Source organism: Desmodus rotundus, chromosome 4 (assembly GCF_022682495.2).
Source record: "Desmodus rotundus isolate HL8 chromosome 4, HLdesRot8A.1, whole genome shotgun sequence".
NCBI classification, from domain to species: Eukaryota; Metazoa; Chordata; class Mammalia; order Chiroptera; family Phyllostomidae; genus Desmodus; species Desmodus rotundus.
Genome location: NC_071390.1, coordinates 30,287,762 through 30,304,120, shown reverse-complemented (window position 1 = coordinate 30,304,120; position 16,359 = coordinate 30,287,762). Strand labels below are relative to the sequence as shown.

General features: G+C 37.7%; 1 protein-coding gene across 6 annotated transcripts in view; it reads left to right on the top strand.

Moving 5' to 3' along the window:
• Positions 1 to 1,194: 1,194 nt before the first annotated feature.
• KIF20B (kinesin family member 20B) overlaps positions 1,195 to 16,359 on the top strand; it is a 73,692-nt gene continuing 58,527 nt past the window's right edge. For 2 of the 6 annotated variants that reach the window (XM_045197783.3, XM_045197781.3), the window contains exons 1-10: positions 1,197 to 1,249; positions 4,699 to 4,756; positions 7,411 to 7,558; positions 9,575 to 9,661; positions 9,770 to 9,886; positions 10,353 to 10,491; positions 11,022 to 11,206; positions 13,659 to 13,695; positions 14,183 to 14,407; positions 15,333 to 15,444. In XM_045197783.3, coding sequence (XP_045053718.2) covers positions 7,412 to 7,558; positions 9,575 to 9,661; positions 9,770 to 9,886; positions 10,353 to 10,491; positions 11,022 to 11,206; positions 13,659 to 13,695; positions 14,183 to 14,407; positions 15,333 to 15,444 — 1,049 coding nt within the window. In that variant the 5' untranslated portion in view covers positions 1,197 to 1,249; positions 4,699 to 4,756; position 7,411. Of the gene's footprint in view, positions 1,250 to 1,395; positions 1,417 to 4,698; positions 4,757 to 7,410; positions 7,559 to 9,574; positions 9,662 to 9,769; positions 9,887 to 10,352; positions 10,492 to 11,021; positions 11,207 to 13,658; positions 13,696 to 14,182; positions 14,408 to 15,332; positions 15,445 to 16,359 lie in introns of those variants that run through there. The other 4 variants (XM_045197785.3, XM_024563415.4, XM_045197782.3 and 1 more) reach the window with 3 other exon arrangements.

Genomic DNA, 16,359 nt, shown 5'->3' with positions numbered 1-16,359 from the left:
GAAAGAAGGGAAGCTGAATGAAGAGACAGCAGGGAGTTAGTGAGGGGAAGAGGAGATTATGGGAGATATGAATACAGAATGATAAGGAAAGGGAGACAGTAAGCTCATCAAACTACTTGTTCTACAAGTGCTACTAACCAAGAAAAATAGTTGGAAATAAGGCCACATGGAAAAGGGTCTTGAAGTCACTCAGCTGAGTTTAAATCTCAGTTCCACCAGTAATTTGCTCAAAGGCACATTCCTTTGAGCAAGTTACTTAACCATGGGAACTCAGTTCCCCCTAAATCTATAAAATGGGGATAATAATAGTACCTGCATCAAAAGGTTGTTCTCAGGATCAGTTAAGGCAATCCATTTTATAAGCTTAGCACCACGACTGGCACAAGGTAAAATAAATGTTCAGTTAACGTTAGCAGTTATTTTCCTTTAAAATGAAGTACAGCAGGGAGAGACGGCCTAAGTAATATATGCTGGTAATATGGATGTAACAGCACCACACTCAAAAGAGGAGGATCATTTTAAGAGAAGCAGAGAAGGAGGGACTGGCACTTAAATTTGGGGCACTGCAAAGACCTTGACTATGTATGGAATTTGGATTGTCACAGTTCAGCACCTTGCAGCGGTGGCTACTTTATATTTTCAGAAAGGAAAAGTAAAGAAATGCTTATAAAAAATCTATTCTGGGAAAAATTTATTTTGTACAGTAGGGCCGCTGTAGATGGTTGGGCACCGAGAAAAGTGACTCTCGGGGTGCGGACAGCGCACGTTCTAAGCAATTCTCCGGACGCGGAGCCCGTTCTGATCCCCAGAGAGAAGGCTGGGCACTGACTAGCTCGCCATTCCTCCACCGGTCCTTGGGGGAGTCGCAGGGCTAAGTCTGGTGGCAGCACCGCACCACCCGGCCTTCGCTACGTCTGTACTGCCGGTCTGCTATCCGAGGATAGTACGCTGAGCAGTCACTAGGCAACGTCGTACGCCGCGGGGCGTACCCAGCCTCGCCGGAAGCTCCGACCCCCCGCACTCGCGGCCCCACCAGCCCCTCCGCCTATTGGTCGCCCGGCGTTTGAAACCGTCTTCCTGGAGCCGGTGGAGAGCCGACCGCGCGAGCCTGCGGCGCTCGCAGCGTCCTTCCGGAAGCTCCGCCCACTCCCAGCGTTCAGCGCGGTGCCCTGGCCGCCATTGTTTGAATTTGAAATTGAAAACTTGGGGTGCTACTTGCAGGTTGGGCAGGCCTGGGCTATATTTGCAGGTGAGGAGGTGGCCCAGGTGGAGGTGGGAGGAAGGAGGTGGTGGCTGCGCACACACCAGCCTGAGGCGGGGAAGCGGCTCTGACCGTGTGAGTCCCCTCCAAAGAGGCTGTAACGCCCCTGAGGATGCTCCCGGAACGGGTTGCAGAGCGACGGAGGCCTCTACCTGGTGCGCGTTGGAGGGTTGAGCCGCGTTCTTTGGGCTAGGGCTTAAATTTCGTCTCCACTGCTGTTTACCTGAGGGACGCGAGACAACGTATTTAATTTTTGCAGGCCTGTTTCCTTATTTGTGAAGTGGGGATAATAATAATAGTACCTACTCTTAGGTTTCTTGTGGAGATAGTGATACTATGCAAAGTTGTTAGAAACAGTGCCAGTATGTAGTAAGTAGGCTTTAAGTGTTTGCAATAATTAATATTTTTATTGTTGCTGTTATTGTTGTTTTGGCAAAGACCTCTATTGCTAAAGCTATCTTCCTGAATTCCCGAGATGAACACGTTGCTTGGCAGGCGACATAGCCTTTTTTTGCGGGGAGCCCTGTTGTGGGCCTCTGTGCATTTATTTAAAGCTGCTGCCTGTGCCTGGGGCTTGTCCTTCTTGGGCTTTGCAATGTCCAGCGGAAGGGGGTGTGTGTGTCTAGTGCAGTAAGTGTTGTCTGTCATCCGCCTGGTTAGAAGGTTTTCCCCATGTTGTTCCACCTTCTGCTTCAGTGATCCTGCCTGGCACAACTCGAATATTCTGTGCTGAAGGTCAACACAGTTCATGGCTTTAATTAGTCCTTGCTTAAGGTGATCAAATTCAAGTTTGTTTTTGTTTTTAAAACAAGATAGCATGTTTACCCAGAAGCAGTGTAACCGTGTATATATTTTATTAGATGTCCAAGGCCCAAAACTTCAAGGTGCAAAATCATACAATATAGAGGACTCATCAGGAGTTACGAAGACTTGTTTTTGAGGCTGTATTTTGTTAGTGACATTCAGAAACATCATTCAGTAGCAGATTCTTAAATTTTTCGCTAATCTCTAACCATGGAATCTCCTGGAGCAAAGATAAAAATTCAGTTTTTCGGTCGTGGCAACAGCCTTCTGAAATGAGAAATGAGGTCTTGAACTCTATTGTTGCTAAAGATATCACTAAAAGAGTAGGGCCATTTTTTTTCTTTTTGGTATAGAGGATTTTATTATCATTATTTAAGTCACTAGACAGGGAGTTTTCATTACTTCTACATCTCTGAATTTGTTGTAGGGGATACAGAGTAGTATAAAACAAGGTTCTTGACATCAAGAAATTTGTAGTCTCGTTGCAGAGGCCACATACTCGTAAGTGAAAGTTAACTAAAAGTACAGGGAATGACAGTATGTTTCAACAGTTTTATAATTGTTAAGAGACAATTTATTCATTGAAAACTGAGCATATAAAGAAGTACAATCTACTATAACCTTACTTTTTAAAGGAGATAGACATTCTTTTTATTCAGGGATTTTATAAAAGATTTATGAATACATTTTTGGGGGGAGAATATAATTAATTGAAGACAAAGAATGAAGCTTACCTTCCAGTTTCCCGAGCATTTCTTGAAATCTGAGTTATGAAATGTCAAGCCAATGTTTTTGCAAGCATTTCCCCTATGTTCTGAATCAGAGGTTATTTTTTTACTCTATCACATACACTTTTCTTAATTTTCACCCATAAATTGCATATTTGAAATACTCTATCAAACTATACTTAAGTGATTCTACTATTTCCACAACATCATTGATTATACAATAAAAAGAAAAAAATAAAGACATTAAACTTGTTTAATTGTATGAGCCTGTTGTTTAAACTTGTTGAGCCTGTAGTTTACTGGGCCTTGTTGAAAGTAAATGTGTAATATCCTTAGTCTTTTTGCAATTTAGAAAAATCAAAAAAATGAAAACCTTATATTGAGTTTTGGGGTTTCAGGGCTTATGAAGGAAAAAGGTATGACCACAAAGTGGCAGGAGCATGCAAGGAGCTTTATTGGGGGAGCACTTAGCATGCAAGAGAAGTCCCTCCCAGTGTGAAGCCTTCCAGAGACTAGAGAGAAGGGCTACCACCTAGAAGGAGGGCAAGGACCTGGGGGCAGGGAGAGGAGAATCAGAGCGGGGACTTAGGTATCTCGGTGGCGTTGCTCCGCAGCACGTCGTGGAGTTCCTGGGTCAGAACTGCAAAGGGCAACGGCGGCTTGGGTCTCCAGATCTGTGGCTAGCGGATGTTGCGTGTAGTTTCATGGGATGTGCAAAGAGTTAGGCTCTAAATGGCTAAAAATAAGATTATTTGAGCTATATTAAAAGCAAATGGATATGTAAAAATTTGAGTTTCCCACTTCAGTAGGTTTTTGAATTAATGTTCCTGGTATGCTGTGGAGAAGAAAACAACGTAGGTCCAGTGTACAGGGACCATATTTGGCTCATTTATATAACACCTGTGGGTGCCCATACTGCTTTCCTGAGCCTGGACCCATAGTGTGGGAGTCGCTGTTCTGCACACTTCATGCTATTAGCAATAAACAGGGAGCTCTCTTTCTCCCTAGTATTAGGTACCTGGTAGAGTCTCAGTAAATGTTTGAAAGTTAATATTTTTTTAGTTAAGGTTACTCCTAAATTTAAGTTTAGTGACTTGATGTTTCATTTAGTTCTAATAGTTTACTGCTGCATTCCGTATTGACCTTTACTTTTTAAGACTTAAGATCTGTTTTGAATATGTCCACATACTTTGTTTCCCTTTTCACTTGCATCATTTGGAAGAATTCAATCAAAAATAATTGTCTAGGTAACTAAGTTATGTTGCAAAGTCTGTACATAATATTCTTCTGAAGACGCTAAATAACTACAATAACGCAAGGTTATAACTTATTCCACCTTTACTGTTTGATTTTTCTTTTTTTTTAAACATTTTTTTATTGTTGTTCAAGTACAGTTTTCTGCCTTTTCCCTACACCCCTTCCCACCATCCCAGCCTTCCCCACCTCCCTCCCCTGTTTCCACCCCTCTTGTTTTTGTCCATGTGTCCTTTATAGTTGTTCCTGCAAACCCTTCACCCTTTTTCCCTAGAGTCCCCTGCCCTCTCCCCTCTGGTCACTGTTAGTCTGTTTTCAATTTCAGTGTCTTTGGTTATATTTTGCTTTCATGTTCGTTTTGTTGATTAGGTTCCAGTTAAAGGTGAGATCATATAGTATTTGTCCCTCACCGTCTGGCTTCTTTCACTTAGCATAATGCTCTGCAGTTCCATCCATGCTGTTGCAAAGGGTAGGAGCTCCTTTCTTTCTGCTGCATAGTATTCCATTGTGTAAATGTACCATAGTTTTTTGATCCATTCGTTTACTAATGATTTCTGAGAGGATTTTAGGCAGAAATATAAATGCCTTATATTGTCTTTCTTTATGGATTACCTTTACTTATGAAATTTCTTCTGATGAATTTATCCATAGGTTGGATCATATGAATAATAGTGGTCGGCTGTGTCCAGTTGTATTTGATTCAGAATCTGTAAGTAATTTGGCCTTTTGTTTTTTTTATGGGTCATCACATTACAGATCAGCAGTCTTCAACCTTTTTGGTACCAGGGACCAGTTTCGTGGAATACAATTTTTCCATGGACCAGTGGGGGTGGGGGTGGGGATGGGGATGGGGATTGGTTTGGGGATGATTCAAATGCATTACATTTATTGTGCACCTTATTTCTATTATTATTACATTGTAATATATAGTGAAATAATTATGTACCTTACCATGATACAGAGTCAGTGGGAGCCCTGAGCTGGTTTTCCTGCAACTAGATAAATGGTCCCATCTGGTGATGGGAGACAGTGACACCTGAAGTGTGTTACTTATGTCCAGTCTACTCTGTAATTTCATTTTGGTTGCTGTCACTGCAGAAAACCCTGCCTCACAAAGATAGGATGTTGGAAATGGAAGCAGGCTTTTCGTGCTTTGTGGCAATCTCGGGATATTCTTCCCTGACTTTTAATCCAGAACATACGGAGATTTGAAGTTGCCTCAAACATATTTTTAAGGCCACCATCATCTGTGATCTCAAGCAGTTGATCCTCTTCTACCACAAAGTCGATTCACCTGGCTTATTCGCAAATGGGCCACGGATCCATTCCTTCCCAGTTCGGGGTCTTTTGTGGTTGGGAAGCAGTGCTCAAACTCTTCTGAAAGCTGAGATAGGTGCTCACACACCAGCTGGGAGAAAGAAGGCCCTGGCTCAGTCTCCTTCAAAATCTCTGCTAATGTTAGAAACATGTCAAAAATCCCAGTGTTCACTCATCACCCACATAATTCCAGTTTGGCTTTGAATGCAGCCACTTTATCTACCGACTTGAACACAGTTGTCATTCTCCCCTGAAGTGACAGATTGAGTTCCTTGACCAGGTTGAGTATGTCATCTCAGTAAGCAAGTTTTGTGATGCATCCTGTGTCACTGAAATGTGCTGCCAGTGGTGACTGTTTTTCTAAAAGAAATCTCTGGAGTGGCTCTCGTAACCCAAAAACTCAGGCCAGTGAGCTGCCTTCGGAAAGCCACCTCACTTCTGTGTATAAGAGAAGACGTGTGTGCTCTGGGTCCATCTCCTCACAGAGCTGTGCAAACACACGTGAGTTAAGGGCACGTAATTTAATGTGGTTGATGATTTTAATCACATCCTCCAAAACGTTGTTAAGTTCAGGTGACATTTTTCTGCTAGCCAGCATTTCTCTATGGATGACACAGTGCGTAGGCTCACATTCAGAAGCGACCTCTTTGACCCGAGTAGTGAAACCAGAAAGCCGTCCAGTCACGGCAGCCGCTCCGTCCATGCATGTACTGACGTAAACTGACCAGCTCAGTTTTCCTGATATGTAATCATTCAGAGACTTGAATAGTTCTGCAGCTGGGGTGTTGGTCAGCAACCAGAGTGTACATAACAGGTCCTCATGCACGTCCTCCTGTAAATATTGCACAGAAACAAGCCTTGTTGCCTTGTCGTCAGTGGACTCCAGTAGACTCATCAATAGATGAGTCTATTATAGTTCTGTTGTGGAGTAGACTCTACAATATCAGTAGACTCATCAACCCAGATTACATACCACAGTAACTCATTAATCCTCTAACAATTGTGCCTCAATAGCCTCTGCTATTCCATCAGTTTGACTAGTCACATGGTGCTAGCCGAAAGAGGAACACATGCCGCCTTTTGAACTGCAGCCTCCTAAGAGTTCAGGGAAATGTCCTTAGCAGCGGGCAGGATCAACTCTTCACCAGTAGTAAAGGGCTTCTTAGCTTTAGCAATGTGGTTAGCCACTAGGAATGATGCTCTCAGTGCAGACACATTTGATTAAGTGGTGGCCTTCAATAATTGATTCTGTTTTTCGTGTTCACATTTTTTTCTTTTGAAAAGACTCCAAAGGCTTGTCTTTTAATGCAGTGTACTAGGTCTCCATGTGGCGAAGCAGTTTCGAAGGTTTGGATAGTTGTTCACCACGTGCTACACAAAGCGGGTTTGGAGAATGTGCATCACCTGTTGCAGTGGTAGCATCACTGCTTCAGTTCCACCTCAGATCCTCAGATATTAGATTCTTACAAGGAGTGTGCAACCTAGATCCCTCGCATGCACAGTTCACAGTCGGACAGTAGGGTTCACACTCCTGTGAGAATCTAATGCCACTGTTGATCTGACAGAAGGGTGGAGGTCAGGCGATGGGGAGCAGCTATAGATACAGATGAAGCTTTGCTCACCTGCTGCTCACCTCCTGCTGTGTGGCCCAGTGGCCCAGGTGTTTGGGACCCCTGTTATAGATGAAGCAGTCTCATGTTTTCTTCTCTGGAAATCTATATGTGGGAAGTATTGGGCTGGACTCAGACTTTTTAAAGTCCATAGCCTTTTATTAAAATTTGATTTACTTATTTTTAGAGAGAAGGGGGAAGGAGGAGAGAATCATCCATATGTGAGAGAAATATTGATTGGTTGCCTCTTGAATGCCCCTCACTGGAGACTTGGTCTGCAACCCAGGCATGTGCCCTGACCAGGAAGCAAACTGGCAACCTTTCAGTTCACAAGCCTGTGCTTAATCCACTGAGCCACACCAACCAGGACTAACCTCCATAGTCTTAAATGCTAATTTATTAAGGATGTCTAAAGAAGTTGCTGTTATTCTTGCAGAATGGAATCTACTTTAAATCAAGATGGGATGCCTAGACCTTCATATGTTTTTAGTGCCGATCCAGTTGCAAGGCCTTCAGAAATCAATTTTGACAGCATTAAGCTTGATCTCTCTCGTGAATTTTCCTTAGTTGCTTCCAGCACTGAGGTGAGTACAAGAAAAGTATTACGTTAGTTATCATGATTGAGTGGAAATGTGTGTAGTGCACATACCCTTGCAGACAGGTAGGACTAGAGCAGAGCTTTCCAAACTGTGGGTTTAAGGCAGCCTCTTGAAGGGGACCAAAGTTTTGCCATCTCAAGATGAGCCTTTTGGGATATTGATTTTAAGGTTTTTTAAATTTATTGGTTTGAGAGAGAGACAGACAGACAGAAAGACATCAATTTGTTGTTCTACCCCATTTGTGCACTCACTGCTTGCTTCTTGTATGTGCCCTGACCAGAGACTGAATCTGCAACCTTGGCCTATCAGGAGGATTGTCCCATCAACTGAGCTATCCTCCCAGGGCCTTAAGTTGGTTATTAAACATATGATTCAGAAAGAATCTTTGACCCTCCCCCTTTTCTGCCTAGGTAATTTGGATGGAAAGGCCTGCTTCAGGAAGGGAATCTTAGCATATTCCCCTCAAGAACTTTTACCTTAGACTAATTTGAATTAAATATGGTAGATAGGAAGGATCCAAGTAGGGAGGGGCCTGTTAGCTAGATTGCCCACTCCCCCATTGTTTCTGGGTTACCTGGCAGGAATTTGTTTGCGTCTGTTACACTCTTTTGCCTCTTTCCCCTTCAAAACCTCTGCCCCCCCCCTTTTTTTTTTCATAATGGCATGTAAGCTTGAACTACCCAGTGCCTCTTTGGGGTTTTCATGTTCTTATGGACTTCAAATGTACATCTGTATAATAAACTTTGGATACTCTCTTCTGTCAATGTGACTCTGTTAATTTGATTTTTAACCCAGCTAGAAGAACTTAGATGGTGGGAAGAAAATAATTTTTTTTAGCTTTCCCGCTTCTTATCTTAGTAATTTTTTCATGGTGCCTTAAGTACATAACAGTTGCTTTCCAAGCAATAGGCCCAAATAACCTAACTATTTATAACCTAGTCTAGTAGTCATTTGAAAAAAAAATTGACAAGTAAAAAAAAGTATTTAACTTTATTCTTCAATTACAACATTACTTACTAATGGGATATGTATGCCTTCTGGGCACTGCACAATTTCTTAGGCTTTGGAATTGGAGTAGACATTCCTGTGCCTCATTGTTTTGGGATTGTACATGTTTTTTTATCACGGCAACCACTGAAAAATCTAGCTTCACAGAGATACGACATCAAGATAAATAATGTGATCTAATATTGAAACTGAAATACTTTGAGCTAATAGTTCATGGAGGTATTATTGTTATTGTCTCAAAAATGTAAAGTACTCCACTATGCCCCTAGGAATTGCAGGCCTTAGTTTAAAAAAATGATCCAGATTTTGAAACATTAAAATAATTCAGTAGTGTTTAAGAAGTAAAAGCCCTTTCACTACTATACCAACTACCACTATAATGTTTGCTTTGTGTCTTTGTGAACTTTTTGACTCAGTCCATATATATTCTGTTTATTACCTTTTAGATTGTTAATTACAATCCTTTAGAGACATGGACTAACCCAATTCATAAATAACATGGAAGGGAAAAATGGGAGTATAGGAAACATAGGTGAAAGAAAAAAAGAAGACGGGAGGGAGGGAGCAAGGGAGGAAAGAAAGTTTCCTGGTACCTCCTCGTAATCCCTCCCTCTCATCACACCTAAATGTATGATGGAGTAGACATGTGGGTTGATAGACTGTTCTGGTTCCTTGTGATATATTCTAGAGTTCTATGTTTTAGTGACTTGGAGCCCTGTTATTAGTAGTTAGAAAAGTTAGGATTTTATGGAAAAAAGGCTTATTGTAAACTTCAAGTATAAAATATAGAAGGTAGAGAACATTTTGTCATTTTCTTTAAAAAGTTTTTCTGTATACATGTAAAATGGTTAAAAACAGAAGAATCACTGTTTGCTTAGAGATTCTATATAATCTTATATTGTTATCTAATTATCAGCCACATTAATGAAGGATGATCTCTGAAAGGCCACATTTGTATTTTATAAATATAATTATTTTGTTCTTCATTTTTAGGCAAACAGTTTGGAATCTAAAGATTATCTCCAGGTTTGTCTTCGAATAAGACCATTTACACACTCAGAAAAAGAACGTGAGCCTGAGGTTTGTGTTGACTTTAATTGGTTTTTAACATTATACCTTCATTAAATGGACAAAATATAATTGTTTGTATTTATTTATTTTGGGATTATTTCTATTTATTTGTTCTAGGGCTGTGTGTCTATGTTGGACTCACAGACGGTCGTGCTGAAAGATCCTCAAAGTACACTTGCTCGGTTAAGTGAGAAAAGCTCTGGGCTGATCGTACAGAAATTTAGTTTTTCTAAGGTAAGTACCCATGTGAAACTGAAGATTTTTCTTTTAAGGAAAAGAGACTTGTCTTAGGCTGTACCACTACATAATTGTGTGTAATTAACTGTATACATCTTGTGCTTATGGAACTTAGACATTAGGCAATCGTACTTTTTCATAAAGGGTAGGACTCAAATTTCAGGTCTGCAAATATATATTTGAAGTGAATAAATCACAGTTTAGCTCTTATAATCTTTTCTTAAGAGAAATTTTTTTTTTCAGAAAGATGAAAACTTGTTTAGCTGGGTCAGATTTCTTGAAAACGTGATGAGAGTAGGTAAAGTGTCAAGTGTGTTTGGGGGAGTTGGGCATGTAACGCCTATTTTAAGAATGAATCTTATAAAATCATTAAATTTTTTAAGCATGAGAGATAGGGTAGAACTCATTGTGAATATTAACTTGAATTTCCTAAAAAAGATTTGTTTTAAAAATTCTTACTTAGGTTTTTGGTCCAGAAACTACACAGAAGGAATTCTTCCAGGATTGCATTATGCAGCCAGTAAAAGACTTTCTGAAAGGACAGAGTCGGCTGATTTTTACTTATGGGCTAACCAATTCAGGAAAAACATATACATTTCAAGGTAAATTGTTTTATTTTTGCTGGGAAGGAAAAGTGAAGCAGTAATATTTGCTCATATAATACTGGCACGTAGTTTCCATTATGTAGTCCATTTGCTCCATTTTTAATAGTAATAGCATAATTCAGTATAGACTGCTAATGGCTTTTAATTCAGATAGATTCAATTCCTTTGTGAATCTGAAAAATTCAGAAAAACACTTAATGTGACACAGTGAATTAAGCATGGATAACCAGGGAAATACTTTATTAAATTTTACTTTTGCACTTTGCAGTTATGGGTGATTGCAAATCTGTGGCTGGATATGAATGTAAAATGTCAGGTTTTGCATCAGAATAATAGTTGATAAACTATCTATTATACAGTGAAGACCAAAGTTATCGCTGAGTAATTCAACTTATCTCACTTTTGTCCTAGCTCTTTTACATAGCTCTTTATTCCTGCATATGGTGGTATAAAAGGGGTCTTGGGAGTCCAGGGATGTTTTGATTTCTCAACTCTGAGGGAGTGTAAAACAAAAATTCTTTTTGCAGGCACAGAAGAAAATATTGGCATTCTGCCTCGAACTTTGAATGTATTATTTGATAGTCTTCAGGGCAGACTATATACAAAAATGAACCTTAAGCCACATAGATCCAGAGAATATATACGGTTATCACCAGACCAAGAGAAGGAGGAAATTGCCAGCAAAAGTGCATTGCTTCGGCAAGTTAAAGAGGTAAGGAAGTATTTCAGTATGTAAAATACATATAAATCATGACCTTTTATAAACTCCTTTGTTTGTTTCAGCCTGTATTGGAATGCTTCTGGTGGTGGTGGTTGTCTTTTTGAGAAAGTGTTAAAAGCTTGTTTGATGACATCAACGGAAATGTTTAAACAAAACAAGTATAAATGGTTTTGAAACTTTTTTGGTTGTTGTAGAAGCAGCATTGTACTTATTATGTAATGATTTTTTAAAAGTATATTTTATTGATTATGCTATTAAGTTGTCCTATTTTTTCTCCCCTTGTCTCCCCCTCCGCCCTGCGACCCCCCTCCCCCCACCATTACCCCTCTTAGTTCATGTCATGAATCATACATGTAAGTTGTTTGCCTTCTCAATTTCCTATACTATTCTTAACCTCCCCCTCTCTGTTTTGTACCTACCAATTATGCTTCTTATTCCCTCTACCTTTCTCCCCATTCTCCCCTCCCCCTTCCTGTTGATAACCCTGCATGTGATCTCCACTTCTGTGATTCTGTTCCTGTTCTACTTGTTTGCTTAGTTTGTTTTTGTTTTTGTTTTTTAGGTTCAGTTGTTGATAGTTATAAGTTTGTTGTCATTTTATTTACATAGTTTTGATCTTTTTTTTCTTAGATACATCCCTTTAACATTTCATATACTAAGGGCTTGGTGATGATGAACTCCTTTAATTTGACCTTATCTGGGAAGCACTTTATCTGCCCTTCCATTCTAAAGGATAACTTTGCTGGATAGAGTAATCTTGGATGTAGGGCCTTGCCTTTCATGACTTTGAATATTTCTTTTCAGCCCCTTCTTGCTGCAAGTTTTCTTTTGAGAAGTCAGCTGATAGTCTTAGGGGAACTCCTTTGTAGGTAACTGTCTCCTTTTCTCTTGCTGCTTTTAAGATTCTCTCCTTATCTTTAATCTTGGGTAATTTAATTATGGTGAGTCTTACTATGTCATTGTTTTTAAAAATTCTCTTTTAATTGTAAAAGTATCCACAAAACTAGACAAGGGAATATGAAAAATAAAATTTGAAAATTTCTTATAATTCCATTTCTGAAGAAAAAAGCTATCATTAACAGATTGGAAAGTGTTCTGTATGTTTATTATAAAATCTTTAACAGGGATTTCTCTATATATGTATGTATATATGCATACACAAATACAGTCATATTTGCATATATCTTTAGAATATAGTCTTTTAAATAAAAATTGTAATTTTACTATATATATGTTCTATAACTTGCTCCTTTATATAATGCATTTTAAGTCTCTTACTACCTTAATACATTCATGTGTCTCTTATCTACTAGGTTATGTTTTTACCTCCCCCTTTCTTTTTTTTTGGTCTATGTTTCCTCTTCTGGATTTTGTAATGTTTTGAGAAATTTATCTTATTCAAGATTATTAAAAACTATAGCCCTGGTTCGTATGACTCAGTGGATTGAGCATTGGCCTGTGAACCAAAGGGTTGCTGGTTCGATTCCCAGTCAGGGCACAAGCCTGGGTTGTGGGCTGGGTCCTTGGTGGAGCAGCACACAAGAGGATGTTTCTCTCCTTCTCTTTTTCCCTCCCTCCCCCTCTCTAAAAATAGTTAAATAAAATCTTTAAAAAAAGACATTTATAAATCAAGGTTTCAAGGTAGTAAAAATTATTGAATAGTGGAGTTCAGAGTTCATGATTTTGTTCTGGGAAAGTAAAATAGTATTTTAACAAATTATGGAGATTGGTAGGTAATTCCATAGATAATTCATAGTGAAAATTAGTTATTAATAATGAAAAAAATTTCTTCCAGTTATTTATTTAGAACAAAACATGATTTTGCCTGTGAAATTTAAAATGTAAAAAAAAATGAGATACTTTCATATATTGATTGTAAAGTGTTTTTTTAGAAAGCAATTTGTCCATACTATTAAGAGTGAGATTTACATATGTGTCCTAAGAAAATGATTAGCATGCAGAAGAAAAATAATATATTAAGACAATATATTTATATTTATATTTATATTATTATTTTTTTCTCCCTTGAGGACATTTTTTTCATTGCTTTTAGAGAAAGGGTGGTGTCAAATCATTCACATTTATTCAGATATGCGCCCACCAAATGGTTACAAAGAAATTTTAATGAGAGAAAAAGCTTAGAGTGTAATAACTGTGGAGAAAAGAAATTGATGAGGGCATATGGAAATAGTAATAGTAATTGCCTTGAGTGGCTGGGATTATATGTGATGATGTTCTTTTTAATACTCTTCTGTAGTTTGCCAGATTTCCTTTGTGAGAATGTATTATTATAAACAAGGAAAATAATAGACATCATTGAATTGAGTAGATGAAAGGATGTGATTTGGTTGTTGATTTATTTGAATAGGTAATTAATATACTAGTTCTTTAATCTTAATTAAAAATGGTTTTTAACTTCTAAAATGAATCTTTTCTTTTTTAGATTGTAATGCAAAATGACAGTTGTGATACTATTTATGGTAAGATTTCCTTTTTCACTTTTAAAATGTTTATTCTATGAAAGGCATTTGAAAAGCTTTTAGGTTTTAGAAAAACTTGCAATTTAATTCCTTCAATGACATAACAATACTTGGGAAATGGTATATAACTATATAAAATGCCATTTACTATAAAGTTTTATTTGAATTTAATATAACATAACGGTTTCACTGGTTGTAACTTACATGTTAAATCCAAAGAAGGTGCTATTTTTTTTGTCTTTTATTGTACATTTAATTTCAGTTTAGTTCATTAGTATATTTTCCAAAAGAAAAGATAAGAGGAAGCCAAACTTTGGTTAATACAAATATTATTTACATCTGCTTTGGTCCAAAATATTTAACATTGCATGTCAAAAGATTTAAGGATACTTAGTTTTTCAAGTGTAGGAGACTCAGTCTGTTCTGTTGTCTCATTTTTTTAGTCAGTTGCTTAATTTTGTGATTATCCTTTTTTATTTTTTTGCAGGAAGTTTAACAAACTCTTTGAATATCTCAGATTTTGAAGAATCCATGAAAGATTGTACACAAGCTAGCTTGAATATGGATAATATAAAATTTTCTCTATGGGTTTCTTTCTTTGAGATTTATAATGAATGTATTTATGACTTGTTTGTTCCTGTATCATCCAAGTTCCAGAAGAGAAAGATGTTACGCCTTTCCCAAGATGTAAAGGGCTATTCTTTTATAAAAGGTATACTAAGAAGTACTTTATTTTATTGCTCCTAAGTTCCTTTCTAGGCTTTGTTATAACTGTATGAAAGCAAACTGGAAATTGAAAAATTTATTATCAATTATTAATATCAAGATAATAAGTGAAGTTTGTGCTTTGCAAGTATGTGTTGGTATGTCAATTAAATCTGAATATAAAGGGGTTTGTTTTAGTAAGTGTTGTGTTTGAGTATCATTGATTGAATTTTGAAGGACAGGAAAAGCTGTGTGTGTTGATAGTTACACTATTATGTTGCTTGGTAATAGTGTCCAAAATTTCGGGATTCGGAAATATTTGTTATTCCACAGTGGTATCTTTCTATCCTTTTTAAGCCACTATTCACAGTAGGAGATACATACATATTAATAAGATGGTGACCCAGTAGCTCTGTAAATATGTTTTATATGTTTACAACTCAAAAGTTTCATTTATTATACCTACCCTTACTACAAGGAATGCACTTTGATTTTTTCTATTTCTACTTCATTTTTACAAAATGCTCGTTACAATTAAATAAAATTGATTTTATGATTCATTAATGAATTGTAATCTGGAATGTCTCACAGCTGTGTAATTTTGTAGATTTAATCGGTACTGTGTTTTTTTCTAGATATTTAATTCTAAGTAATTTTATCTGTTTTTAAATTTTCCATTTGTTCAACTCTGTAAAAGAATTTACTTTGCATGTTTGTATAACTTAAATACTGGAAAATTATTAAAATATTTTTTTGTGTACCTCTTTTGTAGTGGAATATGAAATAGCTGAGTTGACTCCATCTAGGGCATGTTATTAAAAGAAAGATTTCATATATTTCTTTGAGAAAAGAGAGTACAAACCTTCAAAGAGATTACATTGTACAATAAATACTGAGTTTTTATTGATATGTGTCCTCTTTATTTTTTAAAGATCTACAATGGATTCAAGTATCTGATTCCAAAGAAGCGTATAGACTTCTAAAACTAGGAATAAAACATCAGAGTGTTGCCTTCACAAAACTGAACAATGCTTCTAGTAGAAGGTAAGGAGTAAATCCTAAGGTGTAAGCCTGAAGCATCCAGGCTATTCTGTGCTAATATAAATAGAACTAATTTAAGTTTAAAGTGGGCATTAGCTTTTCTGATATGTTAAATGAATTATAGGCATAAAATCATTTTGTAAACTAAAGAGTGCCAAACACATAAGACTATTAGGACTATTTCTTGTTCTGACAAAATATTTACTAATCTACATGAAGTCTGAGGCATTTTACTCTTTCTTTTTGTGAATATCTAAGCTTAATGTGTTACGAGTTGCCCATAATGGTGGGCTTTGCTCTGTCTGTTTTCCACTTACCCCATAAACACAAACACTAGGTGCATACTCTTAAGACAGAATCTCAAGGGATTAGAAATAGGATGTTTTGTTGGGAGGGATTGGAAGATGAGAGACAAAAGGAAATAAGTTTAATCAATGAGAAATCTAAACAGGCCTTCTCTTAAGTGGGAGAGAGCCCTGTCCCTCCCATGCTCAGTGTGACACAGGGGTAAGCCCACATGTAGGCCAAATACATGCTTTGCTCTAGGTATATATTTAAAGAAGATTAGTTGTACATAGTACTATTTTAACTAATAATAGAGTTTTTATTATAAACGATTACATTAGTAGAAGTTGGAATGTTAGGAGAAGGAGCCCTGACTGGTGTGGCTCCATGGGTTGGATGTTGACCCGCAAAGCGAAAGGCCACCAGTTCGATTCCAGATCAGGGCGCCTGCCTGGGTTGCAGGCTAGGTCCCTGTTTGGGGGTGTGCAAGAGGCACACATTAATATTTCCTTCCCCTTCTTTCTCCCTCCCTTCCCCTCTCTAAAAATAAATAAAATCTTAAAAAAAAATAAAGAATGTTAACAGAAGGAGCAGGTTCAAGGGATTTGGGGCTAAGTGAAAGATATGATACTT